We start from the raw sequence: 26097 nt of genomic DNA on the forward strand, positions 1-26097 counted from the left end.
TCCATAGGTCAAAGGTCCTTAACTCTAACATCTGCCATAACTATTCATTCAAAGTGCCATCGGGGGCATGTGTCATCCTATGGAGACAGCTCTTGTTTTGTTTTTGTTTAACGTCACACGGACACATTTATAGGTCATATGGCGACTTTCCAATTTTTTATGGCAGTGGAAGACCCCCAGGTGCCCCTCTTTGTTTTGTTTAATCATTGGCGGGCACCTTGATAGAACCACTGACCTTCTGTAAGCCAGCTGGATGGCTTACTCACATGAAGAATGCAATGCCACGAGTGAGACTCAAGCCCATGTCGATGAGGGATGAGTGTTTTATCAAAGTCAGCGACCTTAACCACTCAAGGACTGAAGACCCTTTGGCTGTTATGAGAAACTCTTCTGTAGAATCTGCATAACTTAAAAAAAGTTTCTGTAGTTTTGTTTGGCAAAGGCAAGGGGCTTAAGGAAAATTTACATCAGCAATATTTTTTAAAAGTGGTGTGATTAGCATTGGCCTGTGTGTTAAAGATATCTAGTACTAATTTGAAAATTCACTAAAATAGTTTATTAACATCAGACATTTACTTCAAATATAGGAAATACTCATCAGATGTATATATATTTAATTGTGTATGTAGAACTACCTGAAATGCATTAACAGTTGTAACCTGTTCATTCAAAGAGAAATTTCCAGATCTTTTGGTGAAGTACACATTTATGCTGTGTTGAACAGTACATGTTGTTATTGTGTACTGTTTTAAACAAAATGCATGGTACTGTTAATTTCATGTTTGCAATATTTTATATAAACTATATGCAGTAACTTTTTGTATTTTCAAGTTTTGAAAGTTTGGTCTAATATTCTTTTAAAATGAGTGTATATCAGTGGGCTTTTCATCTGTAGAAGCCTGTTACATGTAGAGGAAGACATTATTGAAGGCACAAGGGGTAATTTTCTCCTTGCTTCAGGAGTTTGCCAGTCAGTTCTTTAAGTTAAACTGACTCCAATTTATTATTACAATTAAGTGTGAGTATTAAGATTTTAGAGACATATTGACATAATGACTATAGGTAAGACTTTAAAGCTGAGGCATTTAGGTGCAACAGAACCATAACAGTCTGACGGATGGCCTAAGGCACCAAAGCTGAATTGAATATGTATGAAATAACCTACATATAAACATGCTTTTAATGTTAAAGATGATAGAACATAAAATGTTTCAATTTAGTGTGTATTGAAAGTAGTTAACAATTACAGGACAATTAACAGTTTCCTGTGTCTGGTGTACTAGATGAATGGACAGATATAACAATTGAGCCGCACCATGAGAAAACCGACATAGTGCATTCTGCGCAGTCTGGTCAGGATCCATGTTGTTCGCTAACGGTTACTTTAATTACAATAGGCTGTGAAAGTGAACAGCATGGATCCACTAGCTGGTCTGGATCCATGCTGGTCGCAAATGCACTGTGTTGGTTTTCTGATGGTGCGGCTCAATTATATTGCTGTTAGTATCAGCGGAGATATCTGTTTCCATATTGTTTTAATTATCTCTATATGTATTGATTGAATATATTTACCTACCTTGTTAGCAAAAGTATTGATAACATGTGACATAGCTTGAAGATGACAATGCTAATTGTTAAGTAATAGTCACATGTTTTTCAGTTACAAATGTAAACCATAAGGTTTCAGAGATATTTTGTGAATAAACAACATTTTTACAAAAAATCTACCTGTCCAATTCATGTTTTACTATATGGATACTTGAAATATTCTCAATTCTCAAAAAGCCGCACCATGAGAAAACCAACATAGTGCATTCTGTGCAGTCTGGTCAGGATCCATGCTGTTCGCTAACGGTTACTTTAATTACAATAGGCTGTGAAAGTGAACAGCATGGATCCAGACCAGACTGGCTGGTCTGGATCCATGCTGGTCACAAATGCACTATGTTGGTTTTCTGATGGTGAGGCTCAGTTATATTGCTGTTAGTATCAGCAGAGATATCTGTTTCCATATTGTTTTAATTATCTCTATATGTATTGATTGAATATATTTACCTACCTTGTTAGCAAAAGTATTGATAACATGTGACATAGCTTGAAGATGACAATGCTAATTGTTAAGTTATAGTCACTGGTTTTTAGTTACAAATGTAAACCATAAGGTTTCAGACTCAGAGATATTTTGTGAATAAACAACATTTTTACAAAAAATCTACCTGTCCAGTTCATGTTTTACTATATGGATACTTGAAATATTCTCAATTCTCAAAAAGTTGTCCCCCTTTAAACAGTGTGGCTATACTGCATCATTGGTCACATGGTTTTTTGCTATGACAGGCAGCGAAAAAAATCTACAAAACATCTATAAATCCATGTAATTCATTTGTTGTAGTACAGTACCAAATTTTATGGGACTTGCTGGAGGCAAAGGTGATTAAACTGCACTATTCCCGGTACTTATTACCATTTTCAACAGTAGTCCCATTACAGGATTTATTTACAGGAACACTGGTTACATTACATGTAACTGCCCACAGTTACATAACTAAAGTATTGTTGAAAAAAAAAGGTAAACCCAAAACAAGAAACAAACAGAACGTATCAAAACTCTGTACTGAATTGCATGCATTATGTCTCTTTGATAAATAACTGCTGAAAGTACTGTGAAATCAGAAATTTTCTGATAGGAATTTTTAGCTCACTTGTCACATAGTGACAAGATGAGCTTTTGTGATTGCCCCAATGGTCCGTCGTCCGTCCACAATTTCTTGTGAACACGATAGAGACCACATTTTACAATCGATTTTAATCAGACTTGCACACAACTTGTATTGGCCTAATATCTCGGTTCCTTTTGAAAACTGGCCAGATCCCATCATGGGTTCCACAGTTATGGCCCCCTGAAGGGCCAAAAATTGCTATTTTAGTTTTTGCAGCCATATAGAGACTTCGTTTATGGTTTGATTTGATACAAACTTGCAAAATATCTTTAGCAACAATAGATCTTGGATTCCGTAATGAATCCGGCAGATCCAATCTTAGGTTCTGGAGTTACGGCCCCTGATTGACTCCTGAAAGAGCCAAAATTTGTTAATTTTACCTTGTGAACAAGATAGAAGTGACATTTTACATTCGATTTTAACCACATTACACACAACTTAAGCCACAATAATATTTCGGTTCTTTTCAAAAACCGGCCAGATTCCATCATGGGTTCTAGACTTACTGCCCCTGAAAGGGGCAAAATTTTCTATTTTGGCCCTTTCAGCCATATAGAGGTTTCATTTATGCTTTGATTTTATACAGACTTGCACAGAATGTTTATCTTGATGATCTCTTGGCCAAGTTTGAAACTGGGTCATGTGGAGTCATGCAAAAACTAGGTCACCAGGTCAAGTCAAGGAAAGGCTTGTTAACACCCTAGAGGCCACATTTATGACCCTATCTTCATGAAACTTGGTCAGAATGTTCATCTTGATGATTGCTAGGCCAACTTCGAAACTGGGTCATGTGGGGTCAAAAACTAGGTCACCCTCTCAAGTCAAAGAGCCTTGTTACTGACTAAACAGTCATCCTCTTTAGCAGAGCCTTGTTACTGCATAAATATTTTTGCCCTCCACAGCAGAGCCTTGTTACTGACTAAACAGTCACCCTCCTTAGCAGAGCCTTGTTACTGCCTAGATAATTGCCCTCCACAGCAGAGCCTTGTTACTGACTAAACAGTCATCCTCTTTAGCAGAACCTTGTTACTGCCTAAATAATTGCCCTCCACAGCAGAGCCTTGTTACTGACTAAACAGTCACCCTCTTTAGCAGAGCCTTGTTACTGCCTAAATATTTGCCCTCCTCAGCAGAGTCGTTTTACTGCCTGAACAGTCAACAGCCTCTTTCCCTCCTAAAACTGTTACCCTCGATAGGGATTTTACTGCCTCTGCACCTTCAACTTATAAACCTGGTACCAGATTCATCAGGAAAACCAAAAAGCAAAACAAGTCACTGAACAGTGGAGAACACCCGCATAAATAGCTATCCGTGACACCACATGGTGATAATGTTGATAATTTCAAACAATTGATAGCTGTTAAGGCATGCTTGGAACAACTATATTGAGAAGTATTTCAAATGACAAGGGAATTTGATGCAAATGTCAATAAATTCTGACATTATATTGCCAATCCCATAGGGAAGTTTTGCCCTTCCTGATTATAAGCCTTTATTTTATTCCAGCTTTATATTGTGGTAATTAACCTTGCATAACTGAATACTTTTGTTTGCAACTGGCATTCTTCTATTTACATTTCTAGTATAGTCATTTTAACCATATTATAGAAATGATAGAAAATTAAGGGGACCTGGGCTATTATGGAAGAAGGAAAATTGCTAACATACTAAGATGATAATTGGATGAGTAATCAATTTCTTTGGTCTATAATTTTAAATTCGACTATTCGAAAAATAAGGAGAGCTACCTACTCACCAAGGTGTCAGCATCTAAGTCTGTGTCGGCATTGGCTTCGGTGCCGCACCTTGGTTAAGTTTTTTGTATCAGTCCACAATTTGATAAAACCTTTTGACATATAGCTTTGAAATTTTCAACACCATGTCCAGTTTTAGGAAAGAGTACATAACTCCATCAAGGATTTTGTCTAAATTATGGCCCCTTTTAACTTACAAATCTTAGTTAAGAATTTTCGTACCAGTTCATCTTTTGTGTAAACTGTTTGACATAATGGCTTTGAAACTTTTATCACTTGTTTATTGTAATTGTAACAGTCTCTGCAGGCAAGAGTAAATAACTTTGTCAAGCATTTTGACTGAATTATGGCCCTTTTTGGACTTGGAAATTGGTTCAGTTTAAGTACATGCAAGTCCACATTTTGTCAAAACTATTTGATATGAGGCTTTGAATCTTTGAACACTTGTTCATCATCATGTTTTCCATCTATAGTCAAGGGTATATAATTATATGTCAAAGATATTTGCCTGAATTTTGGCCCTTTTTGGACTTGGAAAATGGAAATGTATATATTCTACTTACATAAGAAATTTCATGAAACAGCAACTTTTATCAGGGAGGCTCATTAGAGTGAAATTCCAGTGATATCCAGAGGCCATCCTACATGTTGAAATCCTCCACAAGCAATGCTTTAATGCTTCTGCAAGATCACTAAAATATCATTACACATTGCCATATCTGTGTCAACAAATACATGTGCATGTACATTATTCATCTTATCTATTTTCCTTCTTTTGTCTGAAGATCTCTGGTAAAATATCATTACACATTGCCATATCTGTACAGGTACATGTACATGTACATTATTCATCTTATCTATTTTCCTTCTTTTGTCTGAAGATCTCTGGTAAAATATCATTACACATTGCCATATCTGTACAGGTACATGTACATTATTCATCTTATCTATTTTCCTTCTTTTGTCTGAAGATCTCTGGTAATATTTTGACCCCATACTTGCATCAATTCTTCAAATAGTCTAGCGCGCTCTTAACAGACAGCTTATATTTATGCACGTGCCATTACTCCGAATGCGATGTCATGTCTTGGGATCACTTGTGGCAGCATCCACAGAAATAGTCAACTGTATTATATAACTTAAGCAGTTCTGATCCATTATTTTCATGGAACTTGATCAAAATGTTAAATGCGATTAATATCTCTGACAAGTTAGATAAACAACCAGATCCCTGTCACTCTTGAGTTATATCCCTTGAATTAACAGCCAGAGTGGTTTTCTGTTGATTTCAACCATACTGATACAGGATGTGTATCTTTACAATATTTAGTTGAAGTTGGATAACCAGCTGTCAGATTTGCGCATACTTTTTCACTAAACTTTCTCAGAGTGTTTACAGGCATAATGTTTGGCCAGTTCTGATAACCAGGGATATAAATTAACACTCGCCCAGTCGCCCAATGCGACCAGATTTAAAGCTGGTCGAGTCAATTTTCCGAGACTGTCTTATTAATATGCACGACGTCACTTAAATCGACTAATTAAAATTACCGATATAAACTATGACCAATCGGCAAACGCGGATTATTTACTCCGAAACGAACAATGGCTGCACCCATAGAAATACAGCACTAGAAAGTAGATGTTTATTGAAGGCTGTTAAAGAGCTTAGAACGGCCTGTTGCAGCAACAAAAGGAAATATCAGGATTATGAAACGTCCTAAAGGCCAAAGAGGACTTTAAATGAAAAATGGGCTGTTAACAGACCGTGGCTGCTTAGAACACCGAACGCATCATGCTTTGTACTTTTTGTACAAGTAATATATCAATAATTTCGGGATGGGTTGCGAGTCCTGTAACTCGACAATGTAACAAAATACGAGAATTCAGATATCCATAAGCATGCAGCCTCTATCAAAAATGCCCATAAACAATCCATAACCTCTTGTGCTGCAAAAATCATTCAAACTTTAAATTAAATGCGTCCGTGTTTGAGAGGCTGTGTCCTATGTTTAAACTTTAGAACACGTCATGCACTGGTTGATTACAACATTCCTCTTTCATTGTGAGCTTGGTGTGTGTTCTGTATTAAAGAAATTGATGTATTTTGGCAGGAAGCAAATTACTTAAGTATGTAGATCTAAACCACTGTTGGTATATTTTTTCCGCTGATAATAGCTGGGCCCCTAACTTTTAGGCTGGGTCCCTAGAATTTGAATGTAAGAAGCCCAGATGGCTAATAGGGTCTGTGTTACTAGCCAGAGTTATGGTCCATGAATTACTAAAATTGAGATAATTGACAGTGATGGCTCAGTAAACAGGGTAATTTTTCTTTGATCTCAACCTTATACAGAATAGGTTTGCTACAAAATCTAAGGACATTAGCATTAGTAAAACAAAATCCTCTCTGTTATGGTGACCATTGGCATTATACAATTATGTAAACATTATCTGTAAAGACTAAAACAAGGTTTTGAAGGAAGAAAAACATCACAGACACTTCTTATAACATAATGTTTGATGTCATAGGAGTTAATTTTTTTTTGTATTAGAGTTATGTAATAAACTTATAACATTGATGTCATTTATGTTTTGCTACTTTTCCCCTAGTGTGGGATTTCTAGAAAAATGTGACAAGAAGTAGATTAGCGATAATAAAATTGATGTATTTGTAAGAGAAATAGTTGAATTTAGTGGAATATTGCCTAAATCTTATTACTTTCTGCAAAGTACTTATCATAGGAGAGGAGAAACTTGTGGAACTACTTCAATATTTGATGCATTCTGGCAAACTGTGCTATGTGGCAATGTGGCATTAGCAACAAAGTATTGTAGTTCTGAAATGGACAGTTTAAAAACTGTTCTATCAGATTGTTTTAACAGAACAAAATCTGTAAGAAGATCCATTGGAAGCATAGAACACCACGCAGTAAAATGATGCAGACTCCATTTAATTGAGTCTGTTCATGAAAGGTAAAGAAATGTACAATGCCCCACTCACCCACTAGCTCCTACTAAGCTATTATATTGAACAAATACATTGAACGGACTCTTTGATTCCAAAGGACCAGAATATGTAAGAGCACTGAGTCCAAGAGCATTGAATACAATCAAACAGATGTAGCAAAGTAGATCAATTTTGGTAAAAATTGAACAACTTGCTTTATACAACATTAGAAATTAATCTGTGCATTGTATTTAAGCAGGACTGTTTAAAGTAAGGCCAAAACCAGGATTGGAACAGCTACCCGCATCCATTTAACATTAAAATAGGTACAATTTACTAATGGTTAAGTCCACTTCATCACAGTAGAGCTCTCAAAATATGCAGATAAATTAAGTTATCTCATTCCTAACTGAAGTTATTGAGCAGAAATCATTTTTAGCTTATCTGATTTTTTGAAAAAAAAAATGATGAGTTATTGTCATTATTTGATCGGCATTGGCATTGGTGTTGCCTGGTTAAGTTTTATGTTTAGTTCAGTTTTTCTCCTAAACTATCAAAAGTATTGCTTTGAAACTTGCAACACTTGCTCACCATCAATAGCTGACTCTGTACAGCAAGAAGCATAACTCCATCCCGCTTTTTGCAAAAATTATTGGCCCTTTTGGACTTAGAAAATATCAGATTTCTTGGTTAAGTTTTATGTTTAGATCAACTTTTCTCCTAAACTATCGAAGCTTTTGCTTTAAAACTTGCAACACTGTGTCACCATCAATAGCTGACTCTGTAAAGCAAGAAGCATAACTCCATCCTGCTTTTTGCAAGTATTATGGCCCCTTTTGGACTTAAAAAATCAGATTTCTCGGTTAAGTTTTGTGTTTAGGTCAGCTTTTCTCCTAAAGTATCAAAGCTATTGCTTTAAAACTTGCAACACTTGTTTACCATCAAAAGCTGACTCTGTACAGCAAGAAACATAACTCCATTCTGCTTTTTGCAAGAATTATGGCCCATTTTGGACTTAGAAAATATCAGAGTTCTTGGTTAATTTTTGCATTTAGGTCAGTTTTTCCCCTTAATGGTCAAAGCTATTGCTTTAAAACTTAGAGTTGTTATTCACCTTTAAAAGTTGACTCTGCACAGCAAGTACCATAACTCTACATTGCTTTTTGCAAGAATTATGGACCCTTTTGGACTTAGAAAATCACGGGTAGGACAATATCTCTTTTATACAGAGACAAAAAAAATCAGATGAGCATCTGCATCCGAAAGGCGGTGCTCTTGTTCTAGTTTTAGTATCAGTGACGTTGACCCAAATGACTCTAAATACATTCCAAACCTTTGTCTTTGATAAAAGCTATCTACACACCAAGTTTACTGAGGTGCACTCAAACATTTTGTGATTCATGTGATAAGTAAAATTTAATGCAAGTCATTGTCATAAAATTTTTTACCTGCTTACATCGGGATCTTACATCAAATACAAAATTCATGTTTACAGAAAAAGGTGATTGAAGCAGTGTAGTAATACAGTAGTATTAGATTTTCAAAAGTTAAGGCATTTGCTGTTTAAGTGCTGAAATACCACAATGTCTTTATGAGCGTGTGAGGTCTGTGAAGTGACCTGGAAAAAAGGACATTTAGGTGTTTTTAGCTCATCTGATTTTTTGAAAAAAAATGATGAGTTATTGTCATCACTTGAGCGGTTGTCGGCGTCGGCGTCGGCGTCTGCGTCGGCGTTGCCTGGTTAAGTTTTATGTTTAGGTCAGCTTTTCTCCTAAACTATCAAAGCTATTGCTTTGAAACTTGGAATACTTGTTCACCATCATAAGCTGACCCTGTATAGCAAGAAACATAACTCCATCTTGCTTTTTGCAAGATTTATGGCCCCTTTTGTACTTAGAAAATATCAGATTTCTTGGTTAAGTTTTATGTTTAGGTCAACTTTTCTCCCAAACTGTCAAAGCTATTGCTTTGAAACTTGGAATACTTGTTCACCATCATAAGCTGACCCTGTACAGCAAGAAACATAACTCCATCTTGCTTTTTGCAAGATTTATTGCCCCTTTTGGACTTAGAAAATCAGTTTTCTTGGTTAAGTTTTATGTTTAGGTCAGCTTTTATCCTAAACTATCAAAGCTATTGCTTTAAAACTTGCAACACTTGTTCACCATCATAAGTTGACCCTGTACAGCAAGAAACATAACTCCATCCTGCTTTTTGCAAGATTTATGGCCCCTTTTGGACTTAGAAAATATCAGATTTCTTGGTTAAGTTTTATGTTTAGGTCAACTTTTTCTCTTAAACTATCAAAGCTATTGCTTTGAAACTTGCAACACTTGTTCACCATCATAAGCTGACCCTGTACAGCAAGCAGCGTAACTCCATCCTGATTTTTGCAATAATTATTGCCCCTTTTGGACTTAGAAAATCATTTTCTTGGTTGAGTATTATGTTTAAGTCAACTTTTCTCATAAACTATCAAAGCTATTGCTTTAAAACTTGCAACAGTTTTTCACCATCATAAGTGGACACTGTACATCAAGAAACATAACTCTATCCTGCTTTTTGCAAGAATGATGGCCCTTTTTAGACTTAGAAAATCATGGGTAGGACAATATTTCTATTACACAAAAAAAATCAGATGAGCGTCAGCACCCGCAAGGCAGTGCTCTTGTTTTTAAAGAACCTTTTTAATGTTAGGCCAGAGTTTTTTTATTTTTCGTTTTACGGGAGCGCCGGTCCTAAATACTGCAAAAATGGAATAAAATTAAAATTCATTTTCCCAAGTTTTATTTTATTTTTTCCGCCGGTCGGTTGTTTACAGCCCCAAAGAAAATAAAATTAGTGTATTTCACCTGGACGTAATTTCACTGGAAGGAAGTTTAACGCGCGCAGTCCACTCGCCCGCTCGCATTGGCGAGTTAAGTCTGAGTAGGACGAGTAGACATCGCTGTGTACTCGACCGATTGGGCGAGTGGTTTTTTACGTCCTTACTTTACCAAAATTCAGAAATGACATCTCCAAAACGTCAACAAACTTTGAGATGGTTCAGTCGCTACCTGGATTGACTGGAATTTACCCACGAATCGTAAAGATATCAAAACGTCATGCCGGTAATTTTCCATTCCACAAGTGACCTATCGTAATATCTAATTTACATCGACACGTACACAAAAACCGTGCGTAGTGCATTCATTTTTTAACATTTTCGCTTCAAGTTTTCAACACCCCTTGAGAAATAATACTATTTGAATTCTATAATGATTTTATTAAGATATCAACAGAAATGTAGGCAAAATTCTATAAAAACGGTTGAATTTTCATATAATCATTTGTAAAAATTCAAACAGCGCGATCTTAGTTACTTATTTCTTTCTAAAAGTAAATAAATGATGAATACTATGGGCATAAAATTCTTTTGACCAGAAAGTACAAAAAACAGAATAAAAAAATCTTAAATAATGAAAAAGTGGCAGCAATTACAATACATGGAATAAAACGATTTTTGGCAAACAGATTTCTGTTAGTGTGGCAGAATAGGTTACGTGACCTCGTGAACGTAAATAGAAATGCGATTTTAAAATAAAGCAATGGGATGTCACTGCGGTTTTTAATAAATTTTAAATGAATCTTTGTACTTGTATTTTTTGACCAACAATTTAAAAGTTTTTCTTGTCAAACAATAATGTAAATTCCTTGAGGGCAAATAGGTCACAGAGGTAGGATATCCACAATAGTAACTATCGTTTGAGACATTTACCTTTTATACGGGATATAGCACATTCGCTTTTGATAACAAATTAAAGAAGAAACTTTTTATTGATTTCTATTTCTCAGCAATTTTAAGAACCGATGCGGTACGATCAGACACTGATGTGTCACATGGCGCGAAAACATGACGTAATGCCATGACAATCTCGAGCAAAATACCGCTTTGATCTCCACGATACTGACACACTCCTTTTAGCTCTTTGAGGGGGTGTAAATTGATCATGAAAACAAGGTCAATTACTTAGTTTATCAACTGAATAATTACCGATAATCTTTAATGTTTTTTTTCTCTCTTTCAACACGGGTGGATGGACGATGATTATTGTGTCCAAATTAAGCTGATGGTAAACTTCATTTAAATGATTAAATTACTAGTAATACTAAAGTGTAGTCTGGCATATCTATAAATTGTCTAAAGATTGTCTTCCTCGCATATTGTTTTCAACAGATTCAACTTACAAGTTTGCCATAGAAAGGTAATACAATATCAAAGGTGCTTTGACATTAAATTTTATTCAAGACATTGTTTGCAGAACAAATAAATATTTGTAACAGCAGATTTTTTTTTACATTTTTATTTTAATGGTGACCCCTCACACTTTACACAGGCTTGGGACTGTCTGGCATAAAGCAGCTGGTAGTGTTGGCAAAATCTCAGACAGATGGTCCATTTCTTTTGTAACTTCAATAGAATTCATAAGTGTATAAAGAATAAAGAATACTTTTCATTGGAGACAATATTTTGACAAAAAGTGATGCAACTTCAGTACTTGAACTAAAGTGTATTATAAAAAGGTGCAAATTACAGAGTTAAATGAGGTAAATTTTCAGTTTACTTTTTGCTGGATTATCTTTTTTTTTTCATCACTGAAAAAAAACTTGTCATCTGCACTGTGACTGTTACTCAAAGTTATTAAATACTTTATTTTGCTGATAAAACCCAGTATATTATGAGCTGGCATAAACTGAAAAGTTACCTCCTTAAAGATGATATTCGTGAAAGATACAATAAGTAAATATTACTTATAAAAAGCAGGTTACACAGCAGAAGATGCAAGCAAACCAAACCACCAAAACTACTACACTACTAGGCCACTTTACACCAGACATGTTTAGTCTCTACTTGATGTCACTGAAATTCACTGTGGCTGTTGTTACAGATTAAATAATTTTTGTCTTCCACTTAAATTAAGTAAAACAAGCTTTCTGAATGTTAAAGACTTGCCAGTATGAGTTACAATGACTGAAGCAGTTTATTCACAAGCATGCATGAAAATAATTGTCTGGCATGTACATTTCGACAAAATTTTATTCAATGCTCATCCTGTATAAATGGCTTTTATAGTCTTAAAACATAACAATACATCACAATATTTAATACTGGACACAAACACAAGTAAACAAAACTTGAAACGAAAGTTCATCAAAATAAAAAAATCTTTAAAAATTCTATTTTATTTTCATTTTTTTCCGAGATGCTCACTTTCAAGCTTTTTATTTTTATTTTTATTCCCTCCTCCCCCTGCTCATTTTTCAAAAATCTCCCGTAAAACGAAAGATAAAAAAACTCTGGCCTTAGTGAAAATGTTTTGTTTCTTTGAAGTAAAATTTCATGGTTTGGTGCTTTATGATGAGGACACAAAATTGTGGGTAATCATTGTTTTAGAATGAAGTAAATGGGAATCTTGATTGACGCACACATGAAATCCTCAACACTAGTCCCCAATAGCAATTCACAAAATTGTAATTTTGTAAGAACATAATTTCCTTTTCTGATTTGTATCAAGCTGTTGCTATCTGTCATTCTATGTGAGTAGTCTCTGTTGGATAAATGGAACATAGTTGTCAGTTATTGACAATATGAAAAAAAGGTAATTCTTGTAATATAAGATGTTTGACAGCTGTTGCTGTATAAAGATTTGATAACCTGAATCACCATGTCAATAACAAATGGAAGTTATGGGGGTTCCTTTGATCATCTGACAGCTGATCAGTTTGCTTGTTATATTGGAGATGTTGACTGAAATAGACCTGAAAACATTTTTCTAATTTTTCTAATAAGCAGAAAAATTCTCCTCTCATTTTCTGTCTAGTAACCAAATAGACAACACCCAATATCTGTTCCACTTATGTAATTTTTCACACTTACAAAAGAGAGCATTTAATTGTTTTGGCTCTGCATTTGCAGTTTGGGGTTTTATGTAGCTTGAAAAGCTACCATATAAATTATTGTAGTCAGCCATAATGTTTTTCTTATTGAATAACATTAACAAACTTGTGAATGTAAAAAATAAATACAGTGAAAGTAACTTTTGAGACTGGTAGGAGAAGATCTGCATACAGTTCAGTAAGATCAAAAAGTCCTGAAATTGCATTGAAGCCATATAAACAAAGTAAATGGTGTGAAGCTCTGTTTGATACATGAAACATGACTCACTGTTGCTATGCAAAGTAAATACATGACATTGTATGTTTTTAGCCAGACTATTCAAAGAGTAGGTAGAGCTTTTGGACTCACCTACAGTAGATATATGACGGATTATCTTTGAACACCCCTGGACTTATTGGACTCAACTGCCACATTATCAAAGTTTATTAGTACATTTTGTTCAGTGAAATTGTTTTGTTGGGTTTTAAGTTATATGAACACAAAGTCAAATGGAGAATTCCAGACATGGGCAGGCACATAAGTAGAAACATTAACATTCCTCACAGCTGGATGACTTCCTCACATGACCACACCAGCAGAGCTCATGCATACAGAGGTGTGAGTGATTTGAAATGACCTTAACCACATTGGTCATGGAGACCTCTTGTTCAGTAAGATTTGAATAGTCTCTTTGACATGTGGGAATAAGTAAAAATATTGAATTTAGGAAGGGATAAACTATAAACAATAGAGGGGCAGTAAAAATGTTTATTTCTTTTATTCAGTTAAATTGATTTTAGAATATTTTTGATCATGACTGATGGCAAATATTAAGTTTGTATTTTTCTTCTATTTTCTCAAATTACATCACTTGAAATTGTTACCAATAGCAAAATAGCAAAAAAAATACATGAAGATTTTGTATTTGGTGACATAGTAAGTAGTGTAGGGTAAATTTTGTTTAGATAGGTTCTGCTTCAGACAGGGTAAACACTAAAATGAACAAGGAAAGAAGAGGCATCAGTAATAAACAACAGAAAGTATGAGGACGTGTGAAAAATTAACATTTTTGGCTTATACATTATTTGAATTTTACATACCGAGACAGTTTTATGTAAACTTCTTGGCTTTTAGTTTATACAGTCATAAATATGTCTGTAAATGAAAGTTTTGCCATTAAGTAAATTCAGAAGATGTTTTTAAATACATTTTTTTGAACTTTGACTTCGTCTTCAAGGTCATAAATATGATAAGGTATACACTTTTTGCTCAGAATGTAAACAATCTCAGATGAAAAAAGTTTAAGTGTACTGTTTAAGTTTGATTTCCTATAGGCATTTTATTTAAGGCTGATTGAAGTTTTATTGAAGTTAAGTTAACTGACTTGATCAAATAGGACAGCAGATAATAAATTTTATTTTGTATGTATGTACATGTATTATGCTTGTTTACACTCTCTTGCCTTTCACGCATGCTTGTATTTGTATTTATGACGATAAACTTTTATGTTCAAGTCTGTTGTAAATAAAATTGTGTTCTGTTCTGTTCTGCCTAGGTGTTTTGTTTAAGGCTGATTGCCTATAGGTATATTGTTAAGGCGTATTGCTTATACATGTATTGTTTAAAGTTGATTGCCTATATGTGTATTGTTATTGTTGATTGCCTGTCGGTGTATTGTTAATGTTGAGAGCCTATAGGTGCTGTGTTAAGGTTTAGTGCCTATAGGGATTTTGTTTAAAGCTGATTGCCAATAGGTGTATTGTTTAAGGCTTATTGCCAGTAAAAGTATTGTTTAAGGTTGATTGCCTGTATGTGTATTGGTAAGACTGATTGCCTATAGTTGTATTGGTAAGGTTGATTGCCTGTAGGTGTATTGTTTAAGGCTGATTGCCTATAGGTGTATTGTTTAAGGTTGATTGCCTATAGGTGTGTTGGTAAGGTTGATTGCCTATAGGTGTGTTGGTAAGGTTGATTGCCTATAGGTATATTGTTTAAGGCTGATTGCCTATAGGTGTATTGTTTAAGGCTGATTGCCTATAGGTGTGTTGGTAAGGTTGATTTTCTATAGGTGTGTTGGTAAGGCTGATTGTCTATAGGTGTATTGTTTAAGGCTGATTGCCTATAGGTGTGTTGGTAAGGTTGATTGCCTATAGGTGTGTTGCTAAGGCTGATTGCCTATAGGTGCATTGTTAAGGATGTTTGCCTATAGGTGCATTGTTAAGGATGATTGCCTGTAGGTGTTTTGTTAAGGCTGATTGCCTATAGGTGTGTTGTTAAGGTTGAATGCCAATAGGTGTATTGTTAAGGTTGAATGCCATTAGGTGCATTGTTAGGGCTGATTGCCTATAGGTGTATTCTTAAGGATGATTGCCTATAGGTGCATTGTTAAGGTTGAATGCCAATAGATGTATTGTTAGGGCTGATTGTCTATAGGTGTATTGTTAAGGCTGATTGTCTATAGGTGATTTGTTAAGGCTGCTTGTCTATAGGTGTATTGTTAAGGTTAAATGCCAATAGGTGTATTGTTAGGGCTAATTGCCTATAGGTGTATTATTAAGGCCGATTGTCTATAGGTGTATTGTTAAGGTTAAATGCCAATAGGTGTATTGTTTAAGGCTGATTGCCTATAGATGTATTGTTAGGGCTGATTGCCTATAGGTGTATTGTTCAGGCTGATTGCCTATAGATGTATTGTTAAGGCTGATTGCCTATATATGTATTGTTAAGGCTGATTTTCTATAGGTGTATTGTTAAGGTTGATTGCCTATAGGTGTATTGTTAAGGCTGATTGCCTATATATGTATTGTTAAGGCTGATTGCCTATAGGTGTATTGTTAAGGCTGATTGCCTATAGGTGTATTGTTAAGGCTGATTGCCTATATATGTATTGTTAAGGCTGATTGCCTATAGGTGTATTGTTAAGGCTGATTGCCTATATGTGTATTGTTAAGGCTGATTGCCTATATATGTGTTGTTCAGGCTGATTGCCTATAGGTGTATTGTTAAGGCTGATTGCCTATATATGTATTGTTAAGGCTGATTGCCTATAGATGTATTGTTTAAGGTTCATTTCCTTTAAGTGTATTGTTGAAGGTTGAATCCTGTTAATTTTTTTTTCAATGCTGATTGCTAATGGTTTTTTGTCTTGAAATGGTAAAGAATAAAGATGTATTTATGTTAGCTGTCTTTTGATACCTTAGATTAGTTCAGGTTAAAAAAGAGTCTTTAACCCATTTGTTGTTTGTGTTTTACATTTATTTTTTGTATGTTTTTAGCTTGAACAGGTTTTACAATACAAGCTTAATAGAGCAACTTGTCAAGGCAAATAGTTTAGTTGTAAAGCAAATAAAGTATGATTCATAAGATGTTGCTAAGTCAGACATAACACTGCAAATTTTGAAGTGTTGTGTTGCACTTCTGCAGTAAAACAAGCCATAGATATTGTTAGATAGCTTATAAATGCCTTTCTTGAAATTCATAATACATACCCAATCATATACCTATGTTCTGTTGGTCTTTTTAGCTCACCTGAGCAATGCTCAGGTGAGTTTTTCTGATCGCTCGATGTCCGGCGTCCGTCGTCTGTCGTCTGTCGTCCGTCGTCTGTCAACATTTAGCTTGTGTATGCGATAGAGGCTGTATTTTTCAATTAATCTTCATGAATATTGGTCAGAATGATAACTAGGGGTGTAACGATACATCGAACTATCGATGCATTGCGATACTAAGTGTCCCGATAGCATGCATCGATAGAAAAGTCACGATCCAATAACAATCGCCGATAGTTCCTTCAACAATCGATAGGTTCGATAGTTTTGAAATTTTAGTAAATACAGAAATAATTTATAATTTATAAACCAAGAAACAGAGCCAGCTTTCATTTGCGCCTCGGAAAATGTTTACGTCTCCATTACAATAATTACCCTCACGGAATTAAACTACCATAAAGGACTGAGAAGTCTGGGAGATAATTAATAAATTTAGTTTCTTAGAAACTTTGATTAAATATATTTAAATAACCTGTTAATTTTAGATGAGAAAATGTACTATGGACATGGAGAAAGAAGGCTACTTGTATTATACAGCAAACTGTTCGGTAGGGCCCTTCATTTAGTGCTGGTACACCTTAACCCGATCCGTTAATTTTCGTCTTTTTCGATGCTTTGGGTTATTAAACATGTTGACATTCGCAACAAAATGGCCGATTCGTTTGAGTATACCTTGCATAGGTTTATTGTTTTACTTATTGTTCCAAAGCCAAGGAAGGCAAGAAATATTTAATGTTAGAATTATTTCTGTCCGTTTCAGTTATACAAACATCTCAATGTGTGTTAACAGCAATTATAAACAGTGTCGTCTCTTACACTGTGTAACAATGCCAGTTGTTAGCTTTACTGTATAAAATATGATGGCCGATAACTATTGCAATAGTATTGCAATAGTAACCTGCAATAGAATAGTATCGCAATAGTTTTTAAGCAATATCAATAGTATTGCAATAGTCAAAATTGGCCTCAATAGTCACCCCTAATGATAACCTTGATGAAATCTAGGCAGAGTTCGAAAATGGATCATCTCGGGTCAAAAACTAGGTCACTAGGTCAAATCAAAGAAAAACCTTGTGTATGCGATAGAGGTTGTATTTGTCATTTAATCTTCATGAATATTGGTCAGAATGATAACTTTGATGAAATCTAGGCCGAGTTCGAAAATGGGTCATCTCGGGTCAAAAACTAGGTCACTAGGTCAAATCAAAGGAAAACCTTGTGTATGCGATAGAGGTGGTATTTTTCAATTAATCTTCATGAATATTGGTCAGAATGATAACCTTGATGAAATCTAAGCAGAGTTCGAAAATGGGTCATCTGGGGTCAAAAACTAGGTCACTAGGTCAAATCAAAGAAAAACCTTGTGTATGCGATAGAGGCTGTATTTTTCAATTCTTCTTCATGAGTATTGGTCAGAATGATAACCTTGATGAAATCTAGGCCGAGTTCGAAAATGGGTCATCTCGGGTCAAAAACTAGGTCACTAGGTCAAATCAAAGAAAAACCTTGTGTATGCGATAGAGGCTGTATTTTTCAATTGATCTTCATGAATTTTGGTCAGAATGATTGCCTTGATGAATCTAGGCCGAGTTCGAAAATGGGTCATCTCGGGTCAAAAACTAGGTCACTAGGTCAAATCAAAGAAAAACCTTGTGTATGCGATAGAGGCGGTATTTTTCAATTGATCTTCATGAATTTTGGTCAGAATGATTACCTTGATGAAATCTAGGCCGAGTTCAAAAATGGGTCATCTGGGGTCAAAAACTAGGTCACTAGGTCATATCACGTAAAAACCTTGTGTATGCGATAGAGGCTGTATTTTTCAATTGATCTTCATGAATTTTGGTCAGAATGATTGTCTTGATGAAATTTAGACCAAGTTTGAAAATGGGTCATCTGGGGTCAAAAACTAGGTCACTAGGTCAAATCAAAGAAAAACCTTGTGTATGCAATAGAGGCTGTATTTTTCAACTGATTTTCATGAAATTTAGCCAGAATGATTACCTTGATAAAATCTAGGCTGATTTCGAAAATGGGTCATCTGGGGTCAAAAACTAGGTCACTAGGTCAAATCGAAGAAAAACATTGTGTATGCAATAGAGGATGTATTTTTCAATTGATCTTCATGAAATTTGGTCAGAGTGATTGCCTTGATGAAAACTAGGTCCGTTTTGAATATGGGTTATCTGAGGTCAAAAACTAGGTCACTAGGTCAAATTAAAGAAAAATCTTGTGTATGCGATAGTGACAAGGTGAGCTTTTGTGATCGCGCGGCGTCCGTCGTCCGTCGTCCGTCCGTGCGTGCGTGCGTCCGTAAACTTTTGCTTGTGACCACTCTAGAGGTCACATTTTTCATGGGATCTTTATCAAAATTGGTCAGAATATTCACCTTGATGATATCTAGGTCAAGTTCGAAACTGGGTCACGTGCCATCAAAAACTAGGTCAGTAGGTCTAAAAATAGAAAAACCTTGTGACCTCTCTAGAGGCCATATATTTCACAAGATCTTCATGAAAATTGGTCAGAATGTTCACCTTGATGATATCTAGGTCAAGTTCGAAACTGGGTCACGTGGGGTCAAAAACTAGGTCAGTAGGTCTAAAAATAGAAAAACCTTGTGACCTCTCTGGAGGCCATATTTTTCATGAGATCTTCATGAATATTGGTCAGAATGTTCACCTTGATGATATCTAGGTCAAGTTCGAAACTGGGTCACGTGGGATCAAAAACTAGGTCAGTAGGTCTAAAAATAGAAAAACCTTGTGACCTCTCTAGAGGCCATATTTTTCATGAGATCTTCATGAATATTGGTCAGAATGTTCACCTTGATGATATCTAGGTCAAGTTTGAAACTGGGTCACGTGGGGTCAAAAACTAGGTCATTAGGTCTAAAAATAGAAAAACCTTGTGACCTCTCTAGAGGCCATATTTCTCAATGGATCTTCATGAAAATTGGTCAGAATGTTCAGCTTGATGATATCTAGGTCAAGTTCGAAACTGGGTCACGTGGGGGTAAAAACTAGGTCAGTAGATCTTAAAATAGAAAAACCTTGTGACCTCTCTAGAGGCCATATTTTTCATGAGATCTTCATGAATATTGGTCAGAATGTTCACCTTGATGATATCTAGGTCAAGTTCAATACTGGGTCATGTGGGATCAAAAACTAGGTCAGTAGGTCTAAAAATAGAAAAACCTTGTGACCTCTCTAGAGGCCATATTTCTCAATGGATCTTCATGAAAATTGGTCAGAATGTTCACCTTGATGATATCTAGATCAAGTTCGAAACTGGGTCACGTGCGGTCAAAAACTAGGTCAGTAGGTCTAAAAATAGAAAAACCTTGTGACCTCTCTAGAGGCCATTTTTTCAATGGATCTTCATGAAAATTGGTCAGAATGTTAACCTTGATGATATCTAGATCAAGTTCGAAACTGGGTCACGTGGGGTTAAAAACTAGGTCAGTAGATCTAAAAATAGAAAAACCTTGTGACCTCTCTAGAGGCCATATTTTTCATGAGATCTTCATGAATATTGGTCAGAAGGTTCATCTTGATGATATCTAGGTCAGGTTTGAAACTGGGTCACGTGGGGTCAAAAACTAGGTCAGTAGGTCTTAAAATAGAAAAACCTTGTGACCTCTCTAGAGGCCATATTTCTTTATGGATCTTCATGAAAATTGGTGAGACTGTTCAGCTTGATGATATCTAGGTCAGGTTCGTAACTGGGTCATGTGCCTTCAAAAACTAGGTCAGTAGGTCGAAAAATAGAAAAACCTTGTGACCTCTATAGAGGCCATATTTTTCACGAGATCTTCATGAAAATTGGTTAGACTGTTCACCTTGATGATATCTAGGTCAGGTTCGTAACTGGGTCACGTGCCTTCAAAAACTAGGTCATTAGGTCAAATAATAGAAAAACCTTGTGACCTCTCTAGAGGCCATATTTTTCAATGGATCTTCATGAAAATTGGTCAGAATTTTTTATCTTGATGATATCTATGTCACATGTGCTGAAAAACTAGGTCACTTTGTCAAATAATAGAAATAACGACGTCATACTCAGTTCAACACTGGGTCATGTGGGGATAGGTGAGCGATTCAGGACCATCATGGTCCTCTTGTTCAGTTGATCTTCATGAATTTTGGTCAGAATGATTGCCTTGATAAAATCTAGGTCGAGTTTGAACATGGGTCATCTAGGGTCAAAAACTAGGTCATATCTAAGAAAATGCTTGTTTTATCGCAAGAGACCAATTTTTTGGTCCAATCTTAATGAAAATTGGTCAGAATATTTGTTTCCATGAAATCACTAGGTCAAACATGTTTTACACTGTTATGGAGTGTTTCTTAGGTGAGCGACCTAGGGCCATCTTGGCCCTCTTGTTTAGCTCACCTGAATCAAATATGATCCACCCATTCACAATTTTACTGCTTAAAAATGCTGTTACAGTTTGCCCATATCTTATAGGCTCTTGGTAATAGTTTTGCTTAAGTAAAATCTGGAACAATTTTATTTGGTCTAATTTAATTTTTTACCAGATCTTTATGAAACAAGATCAGAAGTTTTGTCTTAATAAAATCTAGATAAAGTTTTCGTCTTGTATCAAAAACTAGGTCCAGTCATGTATTAGAAAAACCTTGGCAGCTTTTTCTATGTGAACTACATGAAACATGAAAAGAATGTTTTTCTTCATTAACTAAAGATAAATTTTGAAATTTGGTCATATTGCGTCACAATCTAGGTCACTGCATCAAAGTATAGAGCTGAGCAGCCTATCAGTTATAAAATCTGTTAATTTCGAAATTAATAACAATGTAAAAACTTTTCAGTACTTTAATATGATGCCAGATAAGCTTAGTGACCTTCAACTTTTCATTAAAGAGCAATGAAACTGGTGTGAGCAAAATATGATGAGCATGGCTCTCTTGTAATATATTTTTTTATGATTTGCCAGAAGTATGGTTTTTACCCATATTAATGCACAAAAATAGCATTCAGTCCATATATTTATTACATTTTTGAGTTGCCCTTGTCCGTCTGTCCATCTGTCCATCCATCCATCCATCCCTCCCTCCAAATTAGTGTCCTGTGTTTCTCAAAAAGTATTGACCCAGAGTCATCAAACCTCACAGAATTGTCATTCAGCATGTGAAGTTGCACACCTTGCGTTTTAATGAGGATTTCACACAGCCAGACCAGAGTTATGGCCCGCTACTAAGTCAGATCTGTCCAATTTGTGCTTAGTCCAAAATAAGTCTTTCTGTCCAGAATTGTGCCATGTATATCTCAAAAAGTATTTGACCTTTACAGTTATGTACAGTTTATATCTGGATTTTTGAGAGTATATCCAGAATTCAGGAAGGAGTAAGAATACATGGATCATGACATACAGTAAATCAATGAAAAATTGGATCTTATTTTGTTAGTTTTCTCTCTAATACTTGGAACGGTTGGCCAGACTTTAATGAAAATTTTAAACAAATGATTAACATGTGTATGACTGGCCAGAAATTGGCATCATTATAGCAAGATGATATCAGTTTTCTTCTGCATAATGTTATGCTAAGTAAGGTTAATGCCAGGATTAAATTTGTCAGGAATGCCAGTTAATTGCCTTTCAGTTTCTTAATGTAGATTTATTGCAATTTACATAATGGAAATTTGAATGGAAAAAAGAATCAAGATGTATTTCTCCTTCCACCCTGCAAGGTATTGTGAAGCCCTATCTGCATATTTCCATCTGTGATGCAGCTATTTTTTGTATGAACTTAAACCACTTCAGAACTTAAAGTCATTGACAAAAACTTTGAAATGAAGAGCTATGTGTTAAATGGATGAAGCTGTGTTTTTAGCTCGACTATTCGAAAAATAAGTAGAGCTATCCTATTCACCACGGCATTGGTGTTGGCGTCGGCGTCACACCTTGGTTAAGTTTTTCGTACCAGTCTGCATTTTGACAAATCCTTTTGAGATAAAGGTTTGAAACTTTCAACACTAAGCAGGGGTCACACTGGGATTTTTTTCTCTGAGCCGCTGCTTTTTCCGAAGATAAAATTATGAGGCCAGCAACAGCGAAGCGCATAGCATTGACGTTCTTGTAGGACTACATTATATGTACCAAAGTACTCATACTACTCAAGAAATTAATGTAGTTATTACATATTTCTTAGTAACCCTTTAAAAAGCTATTTAGAAAATCAATTTGTGTTAATTTCTAAAATTATCATTTTTATAAACATCTGCCATTTAATAAAAAAAATTCTGAAAATCACATTTAAAATGAGATGTCAAAAAAGAAAACAGTGTCTTATTTTGCCTATAAGTGGGTGGGGTTCGATGCCTTCGCATGTTTTATTCTCGAAAAATACTTCAAAATAAGAGCTCCTTTTGCAACAGTTGTCATATTTTTCTTAAATGTAGACTTTTTATTGGCTTTTTATTAAGATTGCACTAAAAAATCTTGGCAGAAATGACAGAAATATACGAAAATCACGGTCGCGAAAACGGGTGACAAATTCGGAAAACATTTTATAAGTTGGAATTAAATATTTGATAAAATACCTATGTTTTATTGCTTTTCTATCATCATAGCTATTCAATACTTACAATTTCTGCTTGTCTAAAGCATTTTTATTTGTTTTTGTCCAAACTAACCCTCGGCAATCATAGAAAATTTGTCTAACGGCCGACTGCTCATAAAATCATATCAAGTGCACAAAATGATGATTATAATTATCCAGTTTGTTATTCAATAATCTAATTATCGCCAGTTAACTGCCTGATCAAATAAAAAATTTGCAAATTGGCTCCCTCCCTTTCAATAACGGATGTTGTGTCTACACAGATTATCGATTTTTCACACCTTTTGGTTCGTAAAACTGGCAATATTCGTAGTTTTGCAGACAGATATAGCTTCGGGCCATTTTCGCCAATTAGAAAATTTCGGAGCCACATTTAATTTTTTGTCGCAAATGGCTCAAGTGGCGATCGACAGCGTGACCCCTGCTAAGTCTTGTGTACCATCACCATGTACAGGTTTAGGCAAGAGTACATAACTCCATCAAGGATTTTGGCTGAATTATGGCCCCTTTAAACTTATAAATCTTGGTTAAGTTTTTCGTATCAGTTCATATTTTGTGTAAACTGTTTGACATGTGGCTTTGAAACTTTTATCACCTGTGTATTTTAACAGTCTCTATCTGTAAGCAAAAGTACATAACTCTGTCAACTATTTTGGCTGAATTATGGCCTTTTTTGGACTGGGAAATTGGTACAATTCTTGTACAAGTCTACATCTTGTCAAAACTATTTGACATGTGGTTTTGAACACTTGTTTATCATCATGATTCCATCTGTAGGTAAGAGTACATAACTCTGTCAACTATTTTGACTGAATTATGGCCCTTTTGTACTTGGAAATTGGTTCAGTTTTCGTACTAGTCCATATTTTGTCAAAACTATTTGAACACTTGCTTATCATCATGATTTCCATCTATATACAAGCGTACATAACTTTGTCGATCTGTTGAGCGCGCTGTCAACAGACAGTTCTTGTTGTACATACTGTTACGTTATATAAATGATTATTCAAAGTTTTATGGTACATGTACATGATGTAAGAAGAAATATTTTATTACAAATTACATTTTTGGTTTAGAAAATTTAAGTTGGAGCTGTGTGAGATTTACATCATTGTCAGGAGTTGTGTGTAAGTCAGGTAGATAGAGTTCTTTGAAATAATTTATGATATTCAAACACAGTGTCAGATATTTGTCATTTTATATTTTCAGGTACACAATAGAAGTTACACATGGTGAATACAAGTGGACGGTTAGACGTAGATATAAGCACTTTGACAGTTTACACAAAGCACTGCGACTGTTTCGAGCAAGATACACACTTCCTATGCCAACCAGACAGTGAGTTTTTCTTGTCATTTTTCTTTTGCTGTATATTGGTGCTGTTAAAACTATGTTATCTGTAACTTTTGTATCCTTTTCAAGGTCTCCACGGCCCGCCCGCTTAGCTCAGTAGGTAAGAGCGTTCGTCTACGGATCTCGGGGTCCCGAGTTCGATCCTCGGGTGGGGCGTATGTTCTCCGTGACTATTTGATCAACGACATTGTGTCTGAAATCATTAGTCCTCCACCTCTGATTCATGTGGGGAAGTTGGCAGTTACTTGCGGAGAACAGGTTTGTACTGGTACAGAATCCAGGAATACTGGTTAAGTTAACTGCCCGCCATTACATGACTGAAATACTGTTGAAAAATGGCGTTAAACCCAAAACAAACAAACAAACAAGGTCTCCACAAAGTTAACCTTTAGCCTGCTAAATTTCTAAAATGGACTGGTCCATCATTCAATTTTGGCAATACCATTTGTTATTTGAAGGGGTGTTCGCTGAAAATTAACTGACTGAATAGCAAAGTGCAGGATTTGCAGGCTGATCTTTGTCTGCACTGGTCGCAAAGGCAGAATCACTTGCCGCTAGTGGGCTAAAGGTTAGAAAGCTTCACAAAATTATGAACATTTCTCCGTGGCTGAGTGGTTAAGGTCTCTGACTTCAAATCACTTGCCCCTCATCGATATGGGTTCGAGCCTCACTCGGGGTGTTGAATTCTTCATGTGAGGAAGCCATCCAGCTGGCTTACGGAAAGTCGGTGGTTCTACCCAGGTGCCCGCTTGTGATGAAATAATGCACGGAGGGGCACCTGGGGTCTTCCTCCACCATTAAAGCTGGAAAGTCGCCATATGACCTATCATGTGTTGGTGCGACGTTAAATCAAAAAAAAAAAAAAATCATAAATGATCAGTACTATGTATCAATACAGTACAAACTCTAACCATAATATTCAGTTTGCGTGAAGAAAAATTGGGCTAGATGTAAAAATAACGGATCTGTTTTGAAATCACATACCGGTTTTCCATTAAGACACAGTTATCCTATAATACAGTAAGGAGTTTTATCATATACCTATGAATTTCTGAAGTATTACAAAACAATATATTCAACTCACGTCTGATACCAAACAGTATTCAGTGGTGGAATTATTTGCATTTGTCGTAAAGTTCACAGTTTCAAATAAGTTTCATTTGTTTAAAATTACAGTCAGTTTTGGCTAGTATAATGTAGAAATAGGTAGAGGAATGAAATAAAAGTACCTTGATCAGGAGTGATGCATATGGCTGTGGCGGATTTTGCTAAGTCAG

General features: G+C 35.5%; 1 protein-coding gene across 1 annotated transcript in view; it reads left to right on the plus strand.

Annotated features, from left to right (window-relative positions):
- Positions 1 to 26097, plus strand: part of LOC123552912 (phospholipase D1-like) — an 88512-nt gene that overhangs the window by 7941 nt on the left and 54474 nt on the right. The window contains exon 3 of the mRNA XM_053541449.1: positions 24677 to 24805. Coding sequence (XP_053397424.1) covers positions 24677 to 24805 — 129 coding nt within the window. The remainder of the gene's footprint in view (positions 1 to 24676; positions 24806 to 26097) is intronic.

Source organism: Mercenaria mercenaria, chromosome 4 (assembly GCF_021730395.1).
Source record: "Mercenaria mercenaria strain notata chromosome 4, MADL_Memer_1, whole genome shotgun sequence".
Taxonomy (NCBI): Eukaryota; Metazoa; Mollusca; class Bivalvia; order Venerida; family Veneridae; genus Mercenaria; species Mercenaria mercenaria.